This window comes from Ictidomys tridecemlineatus, chromosome 9, assembly GCF_052094955.1.
Source record: "Ictidomys tridecemlineatus isolate mIctTri1 chromosome 9, mIctTri1.hap1, whole genome shotgun sequence".
Classification (NCBI taxonomy): domain Eukaryota; kingdom Metazoa; phylum Chordata; class Mammalia; order Rodentia; family Sciuridae; genus Ictidomys; species Ictidomys tridecemlineatus.
Genome location: NC_135485.1, coordinates 116632260 through 116655313, shown reverse-complemented (window position 1 = coordinate 116655313; position 23054 = coordinate 116632260). Strand labels below are relative to the sequence as shown.

General features: G+C 36.6%; 1 protein-coding gene across 7 annotated transcripts in view; it reads left to right on the top strand.

Annotated features, from left to right (window-relative positions):
* The window catches only part of Rapgef2 (Rap guanine nucleotide exchange factor 2), a 251730-nt gene that overhangs the window by 71274 nt on the left and 157402 nt on the right, over positions 1–23054 (top strand). For all 7 annotated transcript variants that reach the window (XM_078021950.1, XM_078021946.1, XM_078021947.1 and 4 more), the window contains exon 2: positions 17910–17980. In XM_078021950.1, the coding sequence (XP_077878076.1) occupies positions 17910–17980 (71 nt within the window). The remainder of the gene's footprint in view (positions 1–17909; positions 17981–23054) is intronic.

The window sequence follows — 23054 nt, the reverse complement described above, 5'->3', positions numbered from 1 at the left end:
TTTTTCTGTTCTTTTTTAATTTCTAGAAAGTTATTGACAGTGAAGGCATAATCAGCATGAAATTTTGGTAGTTTGAGAGGAGAACTGAGGAGTTTGCTCTCTGTCAGGAAAAGACACCTCCCCCACCCCCCTTCACATTGCATCTTTTACCCACAAGGTAGTACTTCTTCTTTGGTAATATCTGTCTATTTGGTGGAATTCTCCCTGGCATGATAAAGCAAGGGTTTGTGAAAAAAGAGTTATGTGTGGATCATTTTAATATGTATAATATTTCCTTTCATGAAAATCAAACCCAATGCCCCGCTTCCTGAAGAATAAGAAATATAACAGGTAGTATTTATTCACCTTAGATGAAGCCAATATTGAATTACACATCAACACAAGTAGTTTAATATGGTAGATTTAGTTGTGTAACTATCGATGGTTAGATTTTAATTTACTAACATTTTTCTAAAAATGAGGATCAACTAAAACGCAGAGAAATTTAAAAAATTATATAGGGCACTTTGTGTGTGTCCATGCATACACACTGGGCGTGCTTTCCTTAAAATTTGTCATGTTGCCAGGTAGTTTCATAGAAACCCTAGTGCCATTTTTAGAACTTGTCTTGGGGTTATTATCAGAGTTGCTTATGAATTCCACAAGGAAGTTCCTTCTTTACATAACTGTATGTTGTTTTTTGAGCTTGATTGGGCTTCAACAACCAACTCCTTCACCAAACCCAACTCTGGGTGACAATGGAATGTTTTCAAAAGCCAAATTTCCCTCCAAAGGGTAAAGAATTACCACTAATGATGATATTCAATAGAGTATGTGTGCAAATGTTCTTGAAGCACACATACCGCACATGTTCGACAGCTAGAACGTTACTGTGAGTGACCAGGGGAAACAAATCCGTCAGCCTGCCTTTTCCCTTTTCCTTTTTTATTCAGTTTGTTGCATACTTGGCAGTTGACTTGAGAGGCAGAATGGATGCGGGGCAGGGGAGAGCCAGGTCCCACACGTGTTCAGCACTGCGTGGTTCTGCTAAATTGGAGTTTCCATCCAGGCATGTGCAAATTTATTAGTATATTTTGGCAGAAGCCATCACCATATTATGTTATTGTTGAGCTGTAATAAATTTAAATAACTCAATAAAAATGTACTTTGGAAATGACACCACTTCTCTAAGGAACTGATGTTAAATTTAGGATCTAATCATGTTTTCTTATGTATTTAGGTACTCAATAAGAATTTGGGAAGTGAGACTGAGAGGCTATAGGTGTTTATGGTTTTTCATACAATAATGTACTTGGGAGGTAGCTAGAAGAGAAGAACATATATGATAGAGATTTTGATAATGGCTGGCAGTGATGGTGGAGTGGAAAGAAAGCATTTGTTAATTTTGGGAATGAGGAAATGTGATACCTGGCATCCATGATTCATAATTGTGTTTCTCTTTTGCATTACAGTCACTTGTGAAGATTTTTTTTTAATCCTAATAAAGTTTCTATGAGGGCCAAAAGTGTGTTATACTAACCTCTGTGTCTCCAAGACTTTGCACAGAGTAAACCCTCAATACATTTAATTCATCAGTGGACTTTGAGTGAAAGGAAGGTATAAAAATCTGAACAGATTTTGGATTCCCCCTACCCGAATCTCTATTAACATTTTGTTTTAAATAGAAGTTGTCATTTATATTAGGAAAAATAGATTTTGGGGGGTGATAGTGGTGCTGGGGATGAACCCAAGGCATTGTGCTTGCTGGGCAAGTGTTCTGTCACTGAACTAGATCCCTAGCCTTAAATCTTGTTTAATTAAAAGATTATTAGTTTTCAAATCTGGTTATTTTCTACTTAAAATTTTTTTTTTAATTGACAAGGTTGGGTATAAGGTGTAAAATAGGATGTTTTGAAATATGTAAAAATTGCTGAATTGAAATATGTAAAAATTGCTAAATTGAAATATGTATAAATTGCTAAATTAAAATATGTATAAAAATTGCTAGTTTGAGCTAATTAACACAAGTATTTCCTCACATACTTATTTTCTGTTATGAGAATACTTGACATTTAAAATTTTCCCCCCAGAGGTACTGGGGTTGTACTCGGGTCCTCACACTTGCTATGCAAGTGCTTTATCCCTGAGCTACATCTCCAGCTCTCTTTTCTTCTTTTTTGGTACCTGTGTTTTAACCCTGGAGTGCTTAGCCACTGAGCCACATCTTCAGCCCTTTTTTTATCTTTAATTTTGAGACAGAGCCTCATTAAGTTGCTTGAGGCCTCACTAAGTTGCTGAGGTAGGTGATCCTCCTGCTTTAGCTTCTCCAGTAGCTGGGGTTACAGTGTGTGCCACTGTGCCCGGCCTCAGCCCTTTCTAAAGACTTAATATTTTGAGATAGAGTCTTGCTAAATTGCCCAGGCTGGCTTTCAACTTGTAATCCTCTTGCCTTAGCCTCCTAAGTAGCTGGGATTGCCACCATGCCCCAGCAACATTTAACATTTAATCTCACTGGTTTTCAAGAATATAATACATTGTTACCAACTATTGTCACTTTGTGGTAAAATAATGACAACATAGTGAAATTGGGTATCCTTTGACCAGTATGTTTTCACACAACCTCCTCTCTTAAGTCCCTGGTAACCACCATTTTACCTTTGCATATATTGTTGTTTTGTGGTATTGGGAAATGAACCCAGGGTACTCTCTGCATTTGTGAGTTTAACTTTTTCTAGATCCTGCATATAAGTGAAATCATGCAATATTTGCTTTTCTGTGCCTGGCTTGTTTTACATAATGTCTTCCAGGTTCACCCATGTTGCTGCAAATGACAGGATTTATTTATTTATTTTATTTTTTGTGGTTGAATAATATTCTATGAGGTGTATATATACCAAGTTTTCTCTATCCATTCACCTGCTAATGAACACTTAGTCTGGTTCTGTATCTTGGTTTTTGTGGACAATGCTGTTGTGAACATGGGAGTGCAGGTATCTCTTTGGTATTCTGATTTCAACTCTTTTGGAACATACCCTGCAGTATGATTACTAGATCATATGGTAGTTCTATTTTTAGCTTTTTTAGGAAACTCCATACTGTTTTTCATTTACATAGTAATTTACATTTCTATTATCAATGTAGTGTGTTTCTGTTTTTTATTTCTACATCCTCATGAGCACCTGTTTCCTTCCTCTCCTCTCCTCTCCTCCTTTTCCTTCTCCTTCTCCTTCTTCTTCTTCTCTCCTCCTCCTCCTCCTTCCCTCCCTCTCCTTCCCTCCCTCTCCTTCCTTCCTTCCTTCCTTCCTTCCTTCCTTCCTTCCTTCCTTCCTTCCTTCCTTCCTTCCTTCCTTCCTTCCTTCCCTCCTTCCCTCCTTCCCTCCCTCCCTCAGCCCTATTTTGTATTAGAGACAAGGTCTCACTGAGTTACTTAGCACCTCGCCATTGCTGAGGCTGGCTTTGAACTTGTGATCCTCCTGTTTCAGCCTCCTGAGCCACTGGGATTACAGATGTGTGCCATCCCGCCCAGCTATCTCTCATTTTTTTTATAATAGCTGTTCTAACAGGTATAAGGTCATATCTTATTGTGATTTTAGTTTGCATTTTTCTGATGGCTAGCATTATTGAGCATTTTTTCAACATGTATTAACCATTTGTATGTCTTCTTTTGAGAATCATCTGGTCAGATCATCTGCCTAGTTTTTTTTAATATTCAAAAAAATTTTTTTGTAGTTGTAGATGGACAGAATGCATTCGTATTATTTGTTTATTTTTATGTGGTGCTGAGGATGGAACCCAGTGCCTTACGCATGCTAGTCAAGCACTCTGCTGCTGAGCTACAGCCCCAGCCCCATCTGCCTAGTTTTTAACTAGATTATTTCTTTTCTTGCTATTGAGTTGAGTTTCTTGTATATTTTGGATATTTGGATATCCCTTATCAGATGTATGGTTTACAAATATTTTCTCCTGTAGAGTTCTTCTTCACTCTTTTGATTTTCTTTTTCATGGCAGTGCAGAAGCTTTTTTATTTGATATAATCCATTTATCAATTTTTGTTTTTGTTACCTATGCTTTAGGGGTCATATCCAAAAATTCCTTTTCCAGACCAAATGTCATGGAACTTTCCCTTATGTTTTCTTCTAGTAGTTTTGCAGATTCGTGTTTTTTTAAGTCTTCTATCCATCTTGAATTAGTTTTTATATATGGTGTCTGCTAAGGGCCCAATTTCTTTTTTCTGTATGTGAGTATCCAATTTTCTCAGTACCATTTATTAAAGGGACTGCACTTTCCTTGTGTGTTCTTGGCAGGTTGTCATAAATCAGTCCATAAATGCATAGATTTATTTCTAGCTCTTTTTTTCTATAAATTGTCTGCTTCTTACACTATCTACTATTATAGTGTTTCAGCAGTGAATTTTACTTGAAAACTATAAATTATCAAAGAAACAAAATGAAAACTCAAATCCTATTCCAAGGGTTGCAGGAGGCCTCTGCAGCCTGATGCATTTTATCAGAGAATTATTGCTGCCTTCCTCCCTTACACTGTGACATCCTCTTTCCCTTAGATTTCTTTAAGTACCATTAAGAATTGAGTGATAATAGTAATGATAGCTGATGTTTGCAAAAAGAAAGTGCCTGCTGTGTGCCAAAGCACTGTTGAAGCACTTTGCAAATCCTGTTGTTTACCCCATTTTACACACGAAGAATCTGAGTCACAGAAAGGTTGAGTGACTTGTTCAGGGTCAAGGAGCTAGTAAATGGCAGAGGCTGTTCAGGACCCAATAGCGGGGCTCAAGTGATCCACATACTCATAGCACTGTGGCTGGCAAGCAGAGTAGAGAGAGCAGTTGTCTTTCCTACCTGCCTTAAACATCTTCTCATACTTCTTCAAAATTTCTATTCAGTTTCAAGATTTGATTCCACCAGCTGTTTTACATATTTCTATAATGGAAACAAAAGTCTCAATATTTTTTGGGACAGCCAAAACACCTCAAATGCTTTTCTCTGGGGGCTTCTGATATGAGTATAAGAACTGGAAGTAGATAATTTTGGAACCTTGCATCACCCACCCCCATGTGAGTAGAATTGTCAGTGCCAGAGACACTGGTGTTCAAGTTTTTGGACTTCAGTGACCTGTCCTGCTTTATCTTCCCTGACCACCATTGAAAAAGTAGGATGCCAATCTAAGGTTGGCAATTTATCATGTTTCTTCTGTTAAGGATGTTAGACAAGGGCTCAGGACATAGCTTAATAGTAGAGCACTGGCCTAGCATGTGTGAGGGCCTGGGTTCAGTCCTCAGGACTATAAAAGTAAAAACTACAACAAAAAAGGGGTATTAGACCAATCAGTGAACTACTGCTTAGAATCAACAGTTTCAAATAAGGATATTCTAAGAGCAAAAACAAAAAAGGAAGCTTATAATCTCAAGATAAAGGAGAGCTCTTTAAAGCAAACATTAGCTTATGAGGATCTCGCCACATTGTCCTTATTCCTCATTTTGCCACGCATTCGTGAAAAATTTCCGGAGGACCTACATTTGGAACCCCTGCCTTAGTCTTCTTTGAAATTGATCCTTTACCAGGTAAAAGTTTTTCCTTTTCCTCCTTCCTGTATGGACCCTGTGTTTCTAGCGTCCAGTAGCTGATGACAAACCCAGCCACTCTTTATAACACTGGCTGTGAAGCAGCTTTCATCTTAAGTTTCGCACGAGTTTTAGGAGATGTGGAGTCGGGCACCACTTTCCCATCGTTCCCTCTCCTTTCCCTTTCTGATTGCGCTGGCTTCTTTGCAATGATGGCCTCTCAGGATGACCACTCTCAGTGTCCCGAGGGCTCTTGGTGTCTTTGTGATTTCTGGAGAATCTTGGTGAGGACAACTTTAAGGGTTCCAGATGTGGAGGGTGGAATTTCAGAGAGCAGCTGTTAGGAAGGGCAGAGGGCCATTTGTTTGCAAATGTGAGGGACTCTGTCTTATATATGTACTCATGTATAAGTTTAACCTATGCATCTGCAGGAGGGGGAGGAGAACGGTTATCAGTAGAGCAAGTGAATATATTAAATTTCAGCTTCAAAGGAGAGTTCAAAAGGTAGGATACTTGAGAAACTGTGACTAACCTATTCTTTCTAGTGGAGCATAAATTTCTTAAAAAATGTATATTTTAAAAATCCCTGATTTGTCTCCAGAATTTATTAATGTACTTTGTCTCTAACCATCTCCCTCCCCCTTCCCCAAATGTTTATTTGGTAGTATGGTTGCACCATCCTTCTGTTGTGGATGAGTCTAATTCTGAATAGTACCTACCATTTCTTTAGCATCTTGACTCATTTCTAACCAATTAAGGGGGAAGGTTTTAATTGCATATGTAGGATATTTTCATTTGCTTCTCCTGTCCTCTTGAGGAATAAAAAGTCTGGGAATAAGTAAAGCTATCGGTGGTTGACTCCTTGGTAAAATATTCAAGATAGGAAAAACAGATGTCAAATTATTTTTGTCTTTTGTCCTAGAAAAATGGCAGCAATGAAGTTTCTATATTTAAAACCCGCTTCCATTCAGAGAGGGTGTTACTTCTTGCTAAAAGGCAATAAAGAGCCTGTGTCCTCAGTGACCTGTTCTGCTTTGCCTTTATTAACTGTCTGAATTCTACCATTGTAGGACTGTTGAGTTCAAAATAAGGACTGTTGACTGAACCTTTGGAATTAGGTTGGTTAGTTTCTAATAAACTTGAGGCTTCCTGGGGGTGATTTGTGTAGACTCCATGGATTGTTGTTGGAGAGTTTGGAGTTCTGTGGAGTGATATATGGTAGTCTGCTCCGCTTGCCCCCTTCTCTGCAAGGTTTCTATCAGGCTTAACCAGAACCAGACTGTCCTTAGGAAATGAGTTGAATACCAAGCCAAAGGTTTTCACTGAATTGTTAACAGGAGAATTTATATGGAGGTGTCCAGTTGATTTTTCAAAAAAAAAAAAAAAAATGAAATTACAGAGAGTCCAGGAATCATCTTATTCGAGGTGGAGTGTGTGTGTGTTTGGGGGTCTCCTTGTGTGTACACAGTTGATTTACCTTTTTGGTGGTTGTACATAATTAGATCTTCAAAAATTAAAATGTAGTCACTTATTGCTTGCTAGTATAATGATGGAGAGCAAAAACTAGTGCACACAGTTTTCTAGTGTGTTAATTTACATATGTGAAATTAAAATTCAATTATGAATTTGAAATTTGAGAGATTAAAATAAGATAGTTACTTTAAATTGAAGGTGTCCTTTGTTCAGCCTGTTTTTGCTGCTGCAGAGATGTGAATTCTGGGAAGCTGTAGGGCTTGGTGGTGTAACCATTGTTCTGAAGGGGAAATACTTATACTGACTCTCAAGAACAGGAATTGTATAATTTGGACACTTAGTATTAGATGTGTTTTTGGTGAAATATAAATTGTTGGTTTTTCTAATGAGAAATTTTAATCCTTGCAAATGATGCTTGCCTACGTGATGGTTTTCCCCAAGGACATGTAATATGTGTTCCAGATTGCTATAATATATAACTCTGCTCACTTAATAGTCCTAAAAACTGTCTAGTGACTTCTTTTGCAACTGTATCATTTAACTCTTGGCATTTCTTCAGGAAGTGGTAAACTCTTTGAGAATCACAAGTGACATTTCATCTATCCCTTGGAATTCATGCAATGCTTTCTATCTCCTTCACTTCCTCCCTCTTGGCATGCGACTGCTCCTGGGGCTCTCTGACACCAATTCCAAGCAGAGGAGGACAAAGGTGTGTTTTGTTGTGACTCAGGAGGCCATTTTGTAATTTTCACATTGAAGAGGTAATTACTTTATCATTACTTTCAAATTTAGGGATTGTTCAAAACTACCATTTAACACAGTTGTAAAGAATGCCTTTTTAGTGGAAAACACCAGAGAAAATTTTAGACAAACAGGGAGCAGCTTGAGTCTTTACCTTGACTTCTGGAATTCTTCCTCCATGTACCTCATAAAGATAAAGCGCTTAAGAACCTCAGGCAGAAGAAGTAGTGCATCAGGGCCTTGTCTTGGGTGACTAGTAATGTAATTGCAGGTTTTCTTGGGCTTTTGTTTTTGTTGCTGTGGATTGAACCCAGGGCTTCATAACATCTCTTAGCTACCCCAACCCTTTTTGTGGGCTCTGACAGGTGATTTTGAATGGAATAGCAATTCTAGAGGATTGTTTTTATTTTGGGTGTGAATTAGTAAGCTGGGAAGCAGTATTTAGCCTTTATAAAACTTAAGGTTAAAATAGCTATTTAAGAACATATTTAAGAATTTTATTGAAAGTCATACACTCTACCATGGATTTTTTTCCCCCTTACATTTTTAGAAAGCATATGACGATGTAACTGTTGGGAGTATGAGTGGCAGGATGTCACAAAACACCTCAACTGTCTAGTGATCTGACATTTTTGTTTAATTGCTCTAATGCGTTACAAAGTTGGGGTGGGGCAGCTGGTATAAAATAAAAATATCCTGCTAATAATGGGCTAGAAATGAAAGCCCTAATAGGAATGCTGACTGGACACCCCTCGCCCCGCCCTCTGCTGCCCCTTTTCTGTAGGGTCATGAGGAGGAAGGAATCATCACATTCTGATAGATAATCTTTTATGTTTGTGTCACATGTGCTTGTGAGGCCAGTTTCTGTTTTGGGTTCCAGGAAAGGACTATTGGTTCAGTCTGCCACCTTGTGGCCATTTATAGAATTATCTCAGTTGGTATAGGTAGGTGATTGCTCTGGACACCAAGACTAAAAACGTGTCTCCTCCTTTCCTTCTCTCACCATTATTCGAGAGAGTGCTCACCTTCAGGCCCTGCACATTGCCATCCCACCAGGAATGTTGCCCTTTTCTTTCTTTGCCCCTGGATCATCTAGTCTGTTGCTAGATGCAGAGATTAGAAAGAGGTGGAAGAGAAGACTGTTTGTTTAGGGGTGCTAGTTCTCTGATTAAGGATATAAAACATAACTCCCAGCCAGAAAGTGACCACATAAAGCACATGCGCAGGACCAAGTGTGAATGGTGAAAGCAGTTACAGCTTTAGTGGCCCAGGAAGGAAGTGGTCATTGCCAGTGTAAACGGGCACTTGGAGAAGCTCTTTTCACCAGGCAGAGAAGAAGGAGGACTGAGTGGTAGGGACTTTGTGTTAGTCTGGGACCAAAGATTTGGCCATTGCATGGAAAGGGTGCAGGGGATCATGTGCTTGGGCCACTTGGGAAGTCTGTGTGGGAAGCCTTGAAAGCAGGCAGCTTAAATGTGCTGCCCTGAGGAGCAGCGTGCTCTTTGGGAATAGCTTCCTCTCCCACACAAACAGGGCCAATCCTTAGGGGAGTTTTGGGCAGAAGTCACAAGTCTCTTTCCTTCATGTCCTTTAATGTGGCTTGTGAGCCTCCTGAAAATACATGCTCTACAGTATTGAGTGGGACTCAATTCTTCGAGGCACATTTTGGGAAATACTGCAAAAAGGGGCATTTTAGGAGGATTAACCTGATAATCTGTCACTGAACTATTGTAGTGAATTGCTTCACTGTGAGAAGTTTTCCTCAGATGATACTTTATGTTGTTTTCTGATATTCCCAGATCAAAAAATATCCAAGAATGGTGATAAAATAAATTAGGTCTTCAAAGGCAGTTTCAAGAGTTCTGGTGCGACTTGAAACCAATGAGAAACCTCTTATAATTTTAAAATATTTGAAGATGAAATGTTAATATTTTAAGCAATTTTTAAAAACAGAAAGTCTATGGGTTCAAATGTAAGTTAATAGAATGCATTCAGAAAAAATTTAACCCCCGACCCCTCCTTTTGGTGCTGGGGATGGAACCCTCCTGTGTGCTAAGAAGGCTCACTACCACTGAGGCACACCCAGCCCTAAGACTTCATGTTAAGTATTATAAAATAGTTTTGGGTCTTAGAAGGTAAATTTATATCAGAGAAGAGAATATTCTAGCACAAACTGTCTTAAGTATTTTTCCAACCAGTATTTCTTGGAGGAAAACTTAAGTGGCTGTTCTGACATTGAAAAATTTCCCGATTTCCCTCTTCCTCATTCTTAAGTATATGAGATTTCAAACCAGTGTCATTTAGAAATTGTATTAATAACAGATGTGATAAAAACTATTCATTGGTTACATTTCTCTTTTAACCCGATTAAAAAATCTGGATTTAGGGCTATTGGTAGAGTGTGTTTAGCATATAAGAGGCCCTGGGTTCAATCCTCAGCACCAAAGTAAGTTAGTAAGTAAGTAAAAATCATTTAAAAAAGGTCCAGATTCATAAAGCAGATAACTGAGGGGGCCCTTTACATATGCTATAAATAGTTCATTTGGCTTTTTTTTTTTTTTTTTTGGTAGTGCTGGGAATTGAACCTAGGGCCTTGTGCATGTGAGGCAAGCACTCTACCAATGAGCTATACCCCCAGTCCTCATTTGGCTTTTTTGAAGATAGAGATTTATACTAAAAGAATGTATTGATTTGTGAAAATTCTGATGTATATATCTATTTCAGGAATATTTTAAATTTTATATTCTTAAGATTGCTAGTACTTGCATTCAGATCTTATAAATAAATTCATCTACCATTTTTTGAGGATCGGTAGGTGCCAGGTATGTTATGAAACCATAATTTTAGCCGCACTGTCTAGCCATGATGATCTTATTCACCTTGCTTTGCAAATATGATTCACCTTGCTACGCAATCTCACACCTAGGCCCTTTCTCACACACAGTGAGAGAGTGATGGTGACCAGGGATTTTAACTCTGCTCTGTGTAACTGTGAAGCCTGTGTTCTTTTCATTACATTCTTCTTAAGGTAGCTCTTTTGTGAGTTTTGGTGAAGAAAATTTTGAGATCTCCTAAATTAAATGTTAAAACCTAATCTTCCTGTCAGTAAACACAGAATTTGTAGAATATCCACCTTACCACCCCTTCCCCATTTGACTGTGTACATGTGACATAACCTTGGATAATCTAGGTTTTATGAAACCCCCTTATTAATAACGTTCCAGACATAGCTCTCTAATTCATTGCTGGTGATTGTTTTGCCGAGGAGGATAAATTACATTTTGGTCTTTGTGAGTCCCTCTTTCTCTGATAGATGCTTAAGAGGGAGTACATTGGCATCAGCACAGCTCTTTTCTTGTGACCACTGTCACTTTAAGTGAGGTGCTCTTCTGTCTGTCTCCTTAAGTTTCAATCCATAGACTTTGCCACTTAGGTCTTGCCCTCTTCACAGGTCTGCTTATGTCATAGTCTTGGCTTTAGTCTTGGCTTCAGTTTCCTTGATGATTGAGAGTCTTTAAAGGAATCAACTGTTTCCAAATATAATCCAGTCATATAATTTTGTATATAAAACAACCCCTCCTCCCTTTTGTTACCAGGGATTGAACCTAGGGGCACTTAACCATTAATTCATATTTCCAGGCCTTTTTATTTTTTAGTTTGAAACAGGGTCTCATTAAGTTGCTTAGGGCTTTGCTAAGTCGCTGAGGCTGGCTTTGAACTTGCAATCCTCCTGCCTTGGCCTCCAGAGCTGCTGGGATTACAAAACCTTTTTAAAGGAAAAATAGATTTAAAAAAGGTATTCCTTCGTGGTGTAATGCAAAATAATTCCCCCTGCCATTATTTCTTATTGCCATGAAGAGTCCATAAAGGTAAGGCAGGAGGCCTGGCTTATGTGGGGAAAAGCAGGAAGCTGGGGAGCAGGAGGTAGAGGAATAGCTAACTCTCTTCAAGCAATTCTTCAAAGATCATACCAAAATATACTGTATGTTGTTAGCAACATCTTCATGCTGGCAAACAGATGAAGTTAGAAGCTAGTTCAAAGTGAATTACAAATTTTCTACCATGCTTATTGTGTTCTGAATGAACACTTGGGAGAAATTAGAGAAAGAGTCCAGGATGGCAGTACCATCCCTCTCTCATCTCTTTCCTGTTAGAGGTATAGTATGTTTACAGATGCTGAGCGAGGGGGCTGACTTTGGTTAGTTATGAACAGTCACTCTCCCATCATACTTGGAGGATGCTTTTGGGTTGTGAACCTGGTGTACATTTGGGGCCAAAAAAGGAGGGGGGACTCTAGGGCTTTCCCTGACCCCCCCACCCCATGGGACAACTTCATTCCAATTGGCCTGGCATTCTCTTTGTCTACTGAGCTTACAGCAGTTTTATAATTTTAATCTGCTTTGAAATGGCATCTATTTTTGAAAAAAGGATGTCCTTCCTAGAGTAGAAGGAAAGGCTTATTGTTCTAAAAAAAAATGTTGCTTCCTGGGTAGAGTAACATGTTCCTGTTTATACTGGAAGACTAGAATTTTTTGGGGGGAAATAGCTTACATTTTAAAAGGGTCTTTTAAAATAGTAATAGTTATGTGAAATTATTTTTGTGTGTGCATTGGGAAGTATAATTGGGGAGGTTAGAAATTTCTCATTTTGCATGTTATAGTTTCTTTACAAAAATGAAATTGAAACACTGATGTGATTTAACTCCAGCATTTTGTTTTCTGTAATCAAGTTTGTTAAAACATAACTTTGTTCTGTGAACATCTTTCTTGTTTGTGTAGAGGAAAAAAACACATGTAACTCCTGAAGGCCACACATATCTCTTGTATATGGAAATAAACTCTTGCTCTGTGATGCCACAGATCTGGTTTTTACCACTGGTTGGGAATTCCAGGGGTTTTGAGAACAGGCTTCCTTAGCACCTCACTCTTAATCACTGGCACTGTTTGTTTTCTTGCTGGGTAGAAGCAATTCCATGCTAACAAGTAGATTGTTTTAACAATGGCCGGACACTAAAGGAGAGTCAAGGTCTGAGGCTCCATATGAGAAGTGAAGGAGAAGCAGCCAGTGTTGCACCATGGGCCATGGGAGTCCCTGGGCAGGTAGAGCTGGGTGTCTCTGCCGCCTTTCACACCCTGAAGTCTCTTCCTGACATGCCCATGCATTTCCTTACGGTTTGTGGTCCCACTTGAAATCTCATACACTTAAAGGTTTGCTAGGACTGTGGACATGCAGATGCTGACTGCCAATTCCCTGCAAGGTCTTAGGATCCCCACTGATCACTTAGCACCTGTGTGTGTGCGTGTTCAGATTCTGTTTTCGTTTTTTAGACTTAGGCCTGGTGGGGGGCTTGGTGGGGGGTACTGTGAGGTTGCTGTAGAACTATTGATGGGAAGCTTCAAAAGGCAGCCTTTGCTCATTTCAAAATATTGCTCAGTCCACCTTGTTCCTAGGAACAGAGGGGAAAAAATAATCTCCTTTTTTGCCTTTCAGTGTAGTTGACCTAATCATTGGTAAACCTAATCTTTGGTTTCTGAGCTCTTGATTGAAGAAAAAGTTAAAACACAAATTCCTACTCCTTTAATTTGTGTTCCTTTTCCTCATCTGTAGTCAATTTTATTTAATTCCCTAGGGTCAAGAGCAGAGATTTCCTGAGCCTTTGGCGTAGCTTCTCTGCTTTCCCCCTACTTACCAGGCTTGTGATGGTCATATTCATAAGGCATAGTGAGATATTACTTGTTCGTTGCCTGCCATCTGGATGCTGACTTCTTACCTTTCTGTTAGTTACAGTTAGGAAACAGCAAGTTTAGACATAATCTATCTGCAGAGGTGCTTAGTTCAAGTTAGATAATGTTGCTGCCTGTTCTCCTAGTTTATGAACTCCTTGGAACATCAACCATTTAAACATTTTTATTTGGGATGATTTACTTTAAAAATAATAGAAGAAACTTGGGACACGACTGTTGTTCATTTAAGAAGTTTATAGTGTTGTTTGATATTTAAGATACTCACAGAAGAGTTACACAGGATTTTTTTGTTGTGTATTGCTTGAGCGACAAACTTAAAAGTACTCCTCCCAAAGCATCATGACTATATGTGGTGCGGATGTTTTTTTTTTTTTTTTTTAATACAGCTATGTGCATGCAGAAGGAAAAACTGCTTTTAAAAGTATTCATGCATTAATAGTATAATGTAGTCTTCTTCTCCGTCCTTACCTTCTCAGTTAATGATACATGTGCTGTAACAACTTCCTGGCCCATTCCCTTAAGTCAGTACATTATACTCCATTGTTCCTTACATTTTTATTAACTAAACAATCTTGTTTGATTCACAAGCTAAGAAGTATTGGTAATAATTATTATTGATAGTTATATCTGTACATACAAGTTATACATTCATACTGAAAATTGTTAAATCTACTTATTATACAGACACATCTTGTTATGACATAACTTTTTAGGAATATGACTCTGAAACAACTATGCATCTTCATAATGTTGAAGCATTAACAGATTAATAAAGTGCTGTTTGGTCAGAAACCAGCTTTAAACTTCAGATTTGCTGGGTTTAGTTGAAAGAAAGGAGGCTTTACCTCTCACTTCTATCATATTCCTTCTAGACTTCTCCTTCTTTTCCAGAAAGTGTTTTTAAAAATCCTATTTTTTTCTAATACTTTTCCAGATATAATTTTTTTGGTCAGTGTAAATTTATTTGCTTGATGAATGTTAAGTAAATTGTTTGTTTCTTTTGAGTAAGGCTATATAGCCTTGGACAGGTTATAATAGGTTGAGTGTTAAGACTTATTAGAATTCTTAATAGAATCTCAATATAAGGTCTTCAAAGAATGGGGGCCTTCTCTCTGTACTATTTAAAGACTGAAAGTAACATACAAATTTATAATATTTAAACTAGAATATAAACTTCTAGTTATCTGGAAGCTCTTAGAAGTATTAAAGAAAACTTATTAATTGGGACATTCCTATTAGCTTTGCTTAATGCAAAGAGAACATTATGATTGGATTCTGATTGATTTTTAATAAGAAATTAGTTTTAATAATGGACACTTTGGATAGTGGAAAAGGAATTGTTTCAGTGGAAAAGGAATTGTTTCAGTTTCCTTATTTGCATTGAATTTATAGGTTTGTTTTTACATTTCAATCTTTAAATAACCTTAAAAAACTTGAAAATACCAGACGACAGATAGATAAGATGGAAAGCAATCAGTTTGTTTGAAAGTTGACCACCAGAGGGCGACATTTTAAACTCCTATTATTGATAAATTTTAAATTGGAGTGATTTAAAATTATGGGTTAGGTTTTTTTTCCCCCCTCTTAACACATAAAAAATTTTAGGCTGCAAATTTTAATACCCTCTTTCAAAAATTTTAATTCCTTATCAAGTTAACTCTATGAATTGTTGTCTGTGCCCTTAATATAAAAATTTAAATTGAACCTAGAGTTTCAGTAGTTTTTAGGTGTTTTCCTAAGGCTAAAGGTTTCCTTAACCTAAAGGTTTTCCTAATTAAAAGGATTGAATTTAATTAAAGAAACGACTTCTACACTTAAAAGCACAAAACATTGTTGAAAAAAAGCTTAAAAAGACATTATAAATAATTGGAAAGGCACCCCAGCCTGTGGACCAGGAGGTGTGGTGGTGTTAAGGTGGCAGCACCACCTGAACTGATCTGCTGGTTCCATGCAATCCTTACAAAATCCTACCTGGCTGTCTTGTAGATATTAACAAAAAAATGCCTGATCCAAAAATTTAGATTGGAAATGCAAGGCATCTAAAAGAGGGAAAACTGTCTTGAAAAATTAGAATAATTTTGGGACACTCATATATCCAGATTTCAAAACTTAATTGGAGAGCTGTGGTACTTACTGGTAGAGGGTAGACATATAAACCAATGGAGTACAATTGAGAGTCCAGAAATAAATTCTTAAAAAGAAGTTTTTTTTTTGGTAGTTGTAGATGGACAGAATGACTTTATTTTATTTGTTTATTTTTATGTGGTACTTAGGATCCAACCCAGTGTCTCACACATGCTAGGCAAGCATTGTGCCACTGAGCCCCATTGTGCCCCAGCCCCGGAAATAAATTCTTACATTTATGTCAACTGATTTTTTGTTTTTCCCACTGAGCATATCGGTACAATTTGATGGGAGAAGGAATGGTCTTTTCAACAAATAGTTCTGTGACAACTTGACGTACACATGCAAAAAAGAATAAAGTTGGACTACTACTTCACACAGTGCACGGAAACAACTCAAAATGGATCGTAGATCCATTAGATAGGAGGAGCTAAACTACATAACTCTTAGAGGAAAATATAGTAGCAAATCTTCCTTAGAGGAAAATATAGTAGCTAATCTTCATCTTAGATTTCTAAGATGACTGAAAAGCACATGCAAAAAGGAAAGGGTGGAGAAATTGGACTTCATAAAAGTGAAAAACTTTGTCTTTCTGCGGGATACCATTAAGTAATTGAAAATATAGTTCATGAAATAGGAAAAAATACTTGTGTACGTTATATATTTGATAAGGATTTTGTATCCAGAATATAAAGAACTCTTCAAATTTGATGATAAAGAAATAATTAAAACATGAACAAAGAGTTAGGATGGACATCTGAAGAGGGTAGATAAATGACCATATGCACAAATGCTCTGTATCTCTTGTCATTAGGGAAATGCAAATTGAAACAATAGTGAGATACCACTTCATGTAGGATGGCTAAAAATAACAAAAAACAAAACAAAACAAAAAAATCTAGACAATAATAAGTGTTAGCAAGGATGTAGAGAAATCGGAATCCTCATACACTGGTGATGGGATTATAAAATAGTGCATGTGATTTAGGAAAGTAGTTTATTAGATCCTAAAAAACTTGGGTTGTCATGTGAGCCAGCAATTCGATTTGAATTGAAAATGGTGTTGAAAAACCTTACACATGAGACTTCATAGCAGTATTATTTGTAATAGTCAAAAAGTGGGGGAAAATCCAAGTGTTCATTAATTGATAAATAGGCAAACAAAAGGTAATACATATATCTACAATGGAATGTTATTTGGCAGTATAAAGGAAAGTACCTTGAAACATGCTGAGTGAAAGAAGCTAGTCCCCGAAGTTCTTGTATTCTGTTGTAGGTTCCATTTACATGAAATAGCCAGAGTTGACAAATCATAAAAACAAAGTAGACGGATGATGGCCAGGAGCCTGGGGGAATGGGGAATGACTGTTAATGGGTATGGACTTATATTTTGTGGTGGTGAAAATGTTCTGAAGTGAGTGATAAAATGATTGTACTAAACAAACCAGTGATTTGTTCACTTTATAAAAGGGTAAATTTTGTGGTGTGTAAATTTTCATTCAATGAAGCTGTTACTTTAAAAAGTGGAGGATTATTTTATCTTAAGTACCTTGTTTTAGATTGTGACTGAGTTTTAGGGGAGGAATAAATATCCTTCAAATTCTTCTTGTCACAAACTGTGTAATCCTGTACATTCCCTTGAGTCTTAAATACTGATTCTTTGCTGGTTTTTCATATATGAATGTAACACGACTTTGCTTTTGTACTTGTTATTAGCATCCCTGCCGAATTCTTTTTTGTATTTAATACCATGTGCTCTAGAATAACAAAGCATATTACCTTTTTTATTTTTGTTTTATTCTAAAATTTAATTTATTTTTATTTAATTTATTTTAATTTTTTTTTGTGTGTGATACTGGGGATTGAACCCAGGACCTCACTGAACTACAACCCCAGACAATAACAAGTGAACTATAAAACTCACCAGAGTTCTACAGTTCAAATTTATTTTGAGACAGGGTCCTGATTGACCTTGAACTTGCAGTCTATTTGCTATTCTGATATTAGTGTCATAACATAGGTGATAAAGAATAACTTATGAGCAATTTATTTCAGTAAGTTTAATTTATTTTATATTTAAATAGGTTTTATGTATATCCCAAAGGCATTGTAATAGATGACATTTGTATGCAGCTTTTCCTTTAATATTTACTTCTAATATTCAAGAAAATATATATTTAAAAAAACTACTCATAGTTCAATTTGTAACTTATTTTAGAAAAGTTTTTCTTTGAAAAGCCTAATAATTTCTATTCTTTTCTTTGAAACAGGACCTGGAAATAGTATACTCCTATTTACATGGTATGGAAGCCTTATCAAACTTGAGAGAACATCAACTTAGGTATGTCATTTAATATTAATTTAATAATAATATAATATTAGAATTTTATGTTCATTTATTATCATTAAGAAGTAGGTTTAAAGAAAACTTATGAGAATTCTGCTTCATCTAGCTGCTATATTTGACTTTATAAGTTTTACGAACTTGAATTAAGTTGTGTTCATATAATATTTTGATGTTCTATCATAGTGATATTCTTCCAGCCCCACCCCAGTTTTTGTCTCCCATCCTTAATAGTAATAAATATGACTTGATGAACATGCTAAAGGGACAATATTTGCCATTCTTGGCAAATAAAAATATGCTACTTAGCACTCAGATTCATTAGAGATCAGAAGGTTTTTAATTATTTAAAGAATTCATTATTTTGGTGTGTTCTAGGTCTTTGTTTATGCTTGCAGGCTTCTTGCATTAAGTAGTTTGCCTCTTTCTGTAACACAGTTTATATCATACTTGGAACTATGTGGCTTTTTTATATAAAAATCTTATTACTTTTATTATACAAGGAAACAGCAGTTTTATTTATGATTAACTAAGCTTTATGATAAAGAATAGAAGTGATTCTGCCTTGGCTGAATAGAAAATAAAGAACTTTGGGAAGATGGATTACATATAAATGCCAACTAGGCATAAGGTCTTATCTCTTCCAGCTTTGGCTAGTTGTGATGCCAGCAATTTTTAATCATGAAAGGAATACTTTTTCTATATATTTCCCCTTTACTCTTTAAACACTAATTAGTTTGTGAGCATGTCCATTTCATATTTGGTTGTTAATTGGAAAAAATATCAAGAGAAATGAATGCTTCTAAAATTAAGTTTTTAATGAAAATCACTTAAAGTAGATTGCAGATTAAATGTTTAAAAACTCAGTGAAAGTTTTATTACAAAGGGCAAAACCAGTGGGATTTTAGAAGATGTCTCAAATTAAAGGAAGAGTATTTTTAAAGTATGTAACTTTCATTTGTTATTTTGTGATAACTTTCTTAATTAAAAAATCGCAGTACTAGTTGTTGATTTAAACGAATGCAGTTAATCTTCAAATGCAAATGCAGTGAGTTAATATGGAATACATTCCATTGTTCACATACAAGCACACATGGTTAATATTTAGATATGTTGATTATGTTTTTATATTGTGTGGTATAAAATTATTTAGATAATGGCAATTGTATGCAATAGGTAAAGGATTTTTAATGCTTTTGGAAATTTTCATGTTTATAAAATAGAAATAGCAATACAATGCAGTTCCATATACCTATCAGCCAGCTTTGAAATTATCAACTTTCTGCCATTTCAAAGGTAATTTTTGGTTAGAAATAAGAGATTAATTCAAGGGTATACCCTCATCCATTTATACCTTAGAAAGTGTTTTGGAACTTATACAGATTGTTTGTTGGCATGAATTTATAGGGAGGCACCTTTAAGATATTTATCTTGTTCTGCTTCTATTAAAAAGTCATGCTTTTTAGAAGAAGATGAGTTGCCAACTGAAGTAGAGGTACAGGTAAATCTAATGACTTGGATAACTGTTTTTTGTTTTTATTTTTATTTAATTTTTTTTTGTAGTTATAGATGGAAAGTATGCCTTTACTCTATTTATAATTTTTACGTGGTGCTGAGGATCGAACCCAGTGCCTCACATGTACTAGGCAAGTACTCTGCCACTGAACTACAGCCCTGGCCCTTATTTTTATTTTTTAAAAAAGATTTTAACCTTTATTTTATTTATTTGTTTTTATGAGGTGCTGAGGATTGAACCCTCACCCTTGCTAGGCTAGTGCTCTACCATTGAGTTACAACCTGAGCCTTGATAAATTGTTTCATAATACCAACATTTCTGGAGAAACATGTACATCTCCTTTAGATAAATTATTTTTTAAAAATTATTTTCAAAATTAAGTTTTATCTGGGATTAATAGAGAACAATAGTCAAGACTTCCATATAATATAGTTTTCCAATTTTAGAAAATAAAATGCTCTTAATCAAAACTTTCAGTCCTTTATTCAGTGTTAGGCACCATTAATATTCTACGAGGAGGGAAGAGGCTTCCATTTATGTGAAAGCTTTGGCTTTATGCATTGTTATGACCCATCCATGTGTCAGCAGAAAAACCGATTCTGAGCAGTTCAAAAAGGTGCTGCTGTCTTGCTGTAAGATTACATACTCTGTGCAACATAAAGGTCTTCAAGAACTGTGTGTTTTTTAACACAGTTCACATTTTTCTTTTTTTATGATTTATCTATCTATCTATCTCGGCTTGTTTGTTTATTTATTTATTTAACCAAGGATTGAGCCCAAGGGCACTTAACAACTGTGCCAAATCTCCAAGCTTTTTAATTTTTATTTTGAGACAGGGTCTCACTAGGTTGCTTTTAGCCTCACTATGTTGCTGAGGCAGGCTTTGAACCTGCAATCCTCCTTCCTCATTCTCCTAGCTGTGTACCACCATGCCCAGCTTACTTAATACAGTTTTAACTGTTTTTTTAAATGTTTACCCCTTACTCCATATAGACTAGGAAGAGCATATTTGCCAAAGAGGAAGAATGCTATCCATAGGAGCAGAGATAAAACACTTGTAAAAAGCAGAATAATTCACGAGGCCATTTTAGTGTTTTTTCTTTTTTTTGTGGTGCCGGGCACGGAACCCAGGACCTCATGTGTGCTAGGAGAGCACTCTATTACTGAGCTATGTCTCAGTCCTATTTATTGTTGGGGGAAAAAAAGCCTGCTAAAATAAATAAATAAATAAACAAATATTTTTCTTCAGCGTTATGGATTAGTGTAATTATTATTTTGCCATCACCATTAAATCATTAAGAAATGACCAAATTATAGTTGTTTCTTGTATACTTTTTAGGAATTCAGAAAAGATCAGTATGCTTTTGCTAAAATATTTAATAACAAAAGCATTTGGGTACTATTTCATTTATTTAGGACATTGTCATAAGACATTTTATTGTGACTTTCTGATAGTATTGATTGAATTTATTCTGAAAACAGTTACTGATTGCATGCCTACTCTGTGCTTGATCAAACCTATGCCAAAATGGGACTTATTTTGCTAGTGGGGCAGTCAAGACTAGCATAAATGGATCAGTATTGTTTTATTTGTATGTTAGTGTGTTGGTGAAGAATGGATGCTGGGCTGCTCTGACTTTGGGATCAAAAGAATTGAAGTCAGGGCATTTGTGGAGAAATTTCTGCAGTGTAGAGGTGCCCTGGATGTTTTTTTGTGGGAACAACCCTTGTGCAGGGGAAGGTATGTTTGTGCAGCATTATTCAAGGCACAGTAATTAAGTATACTGTAGTCACCATAGTAAATAAAGTAGGACTTGCTCTCAAGGACAGGAAGTTCAAATCTTTTTTCTAAAGAGTAAAAGGTGAGATGATCTGATGTAATCTGATTTAATTAAAGATGTGAGAAATCTGATTTAATGTTTGGAAAGATCTCTGTGGAAGTTATGTGGAGGATGGGAAACAGGCATGGAAAAGTAGAAGCAGAAGTCTTCACTGGTAGTCTGGGTAAGAGATAATGATGGGATAATGTTGGCGCATTCTAGGTTTTACCAGAGTTGACAGCGTGGTCAGTTCTGGGGGATGGATTTTGGAAACAGGTGTTGATAGAGACATGATGTGAGAAAAACATAGGAGACAAGGATGATGACTTCAAGGTTGTGGCCTAAATATTTGGGTACTAGTTTTGGGAAAGCAGATTTTGGGGAGAAATTCAAGTTCTGTTTCAGACACTTGAACATGAGATAACTATTAAAGAGTCAGTATTCAAGTGGCTACATCAGTAGGCTATTAGATGAATGGATTGTGAATTTGGGTATGAGGCATTGCTTTCGACAGCACCAAAATAGATTAAATATCAGATTTAATTTGGGTGGAGATTACTTGGGTATAGAGTAAAATAGGGCCCTGGACATGGTGACATTTAGACATTTCTCAGGTAGAGGAACGGTGTAGGGAGAATCCCAAGAAGACAGAGGATAAGACTAGTAAGTTAAATGGAAAACTAGGAGACCCAGGACAGGAAGCTTAAAGGAGATGATGCTGTAAAAAGAAAGGAGTCATCTACTGCTGCTGAGAAGTGGAATTAATGTAAGGACAGGTAGGATTTTTAGGTAATAGGAATACTTTAGAGCCTCCTGCTTCCGAATGTCAGGGACCAAATGATGAGGTGTAGTGGGGAGAGAGTAAGAAAATGGAGACAGTATACATAGACATCTCAAAAAGGTGATTTTTTTCTTTAATGGGAAAAACAAAATGTAGATAATATCTGGAGGGGCAGTGGAGTCAAGAACATGAACCTACACAACAGGTGATGCCAAGTTGTGTTTGTATGTTATTGAAAGTGATTGGTAGGGAGAAAGGGGAGGGGGAGGGGGAGGGGGAGAGAGGGAAAGTAATAGGGATAATGCAGGAGAAGGAAACAAACTGATGAGAGGAATGAGATCCAGTGTGGATGTGAAGAGGCTGGGCAAGGATAGGACATAAGGCCAAGCTCACCACTTAGTTTAAGGCCGGATGTTTTTACACCTATCACTTGTCACTATCATCCTTTCCTATCAAAAATTGTGGTTTGACTTTCTGAAGAAATCTGTATGTTCAATTATGTGCATACAGGTTTTGCTTTTGCCTCCTGAAATTAAGTGAGGTTCAGCTGAAATGTTTTGAGGAAGGAATTGAGGATGAGAACCTCTGAAGCATTGTTCTGGAGCAGTACAGGTCCCAGTGTATAAAGACAGGGAGTTCAAATCTTTTTTTCTAAAGATTAAAAGGTGAGATGATCTGATGTAATCTGATTTAATTTAATTAAAGATGTGAGAAATCTTTGCTGTAGGACCAAAGAAGGAGGCACCTTAGACAGATCCAAGGTTGCACAGAGTGCAATTTATTGGGGCCATACTGATAGAAGTATGGTTCCTGGCGATAGCAAGAATAGTGGATTTCCATAATTTGAATCAGAGGTCCTTTCTTATAACGTGGTCAGAGCAAAAGTGACTTTATCAAGCCAGAAAGTCCCTGGTTTATTTGAAACCAATCTCGAGTACATTAGGCTAACATCAA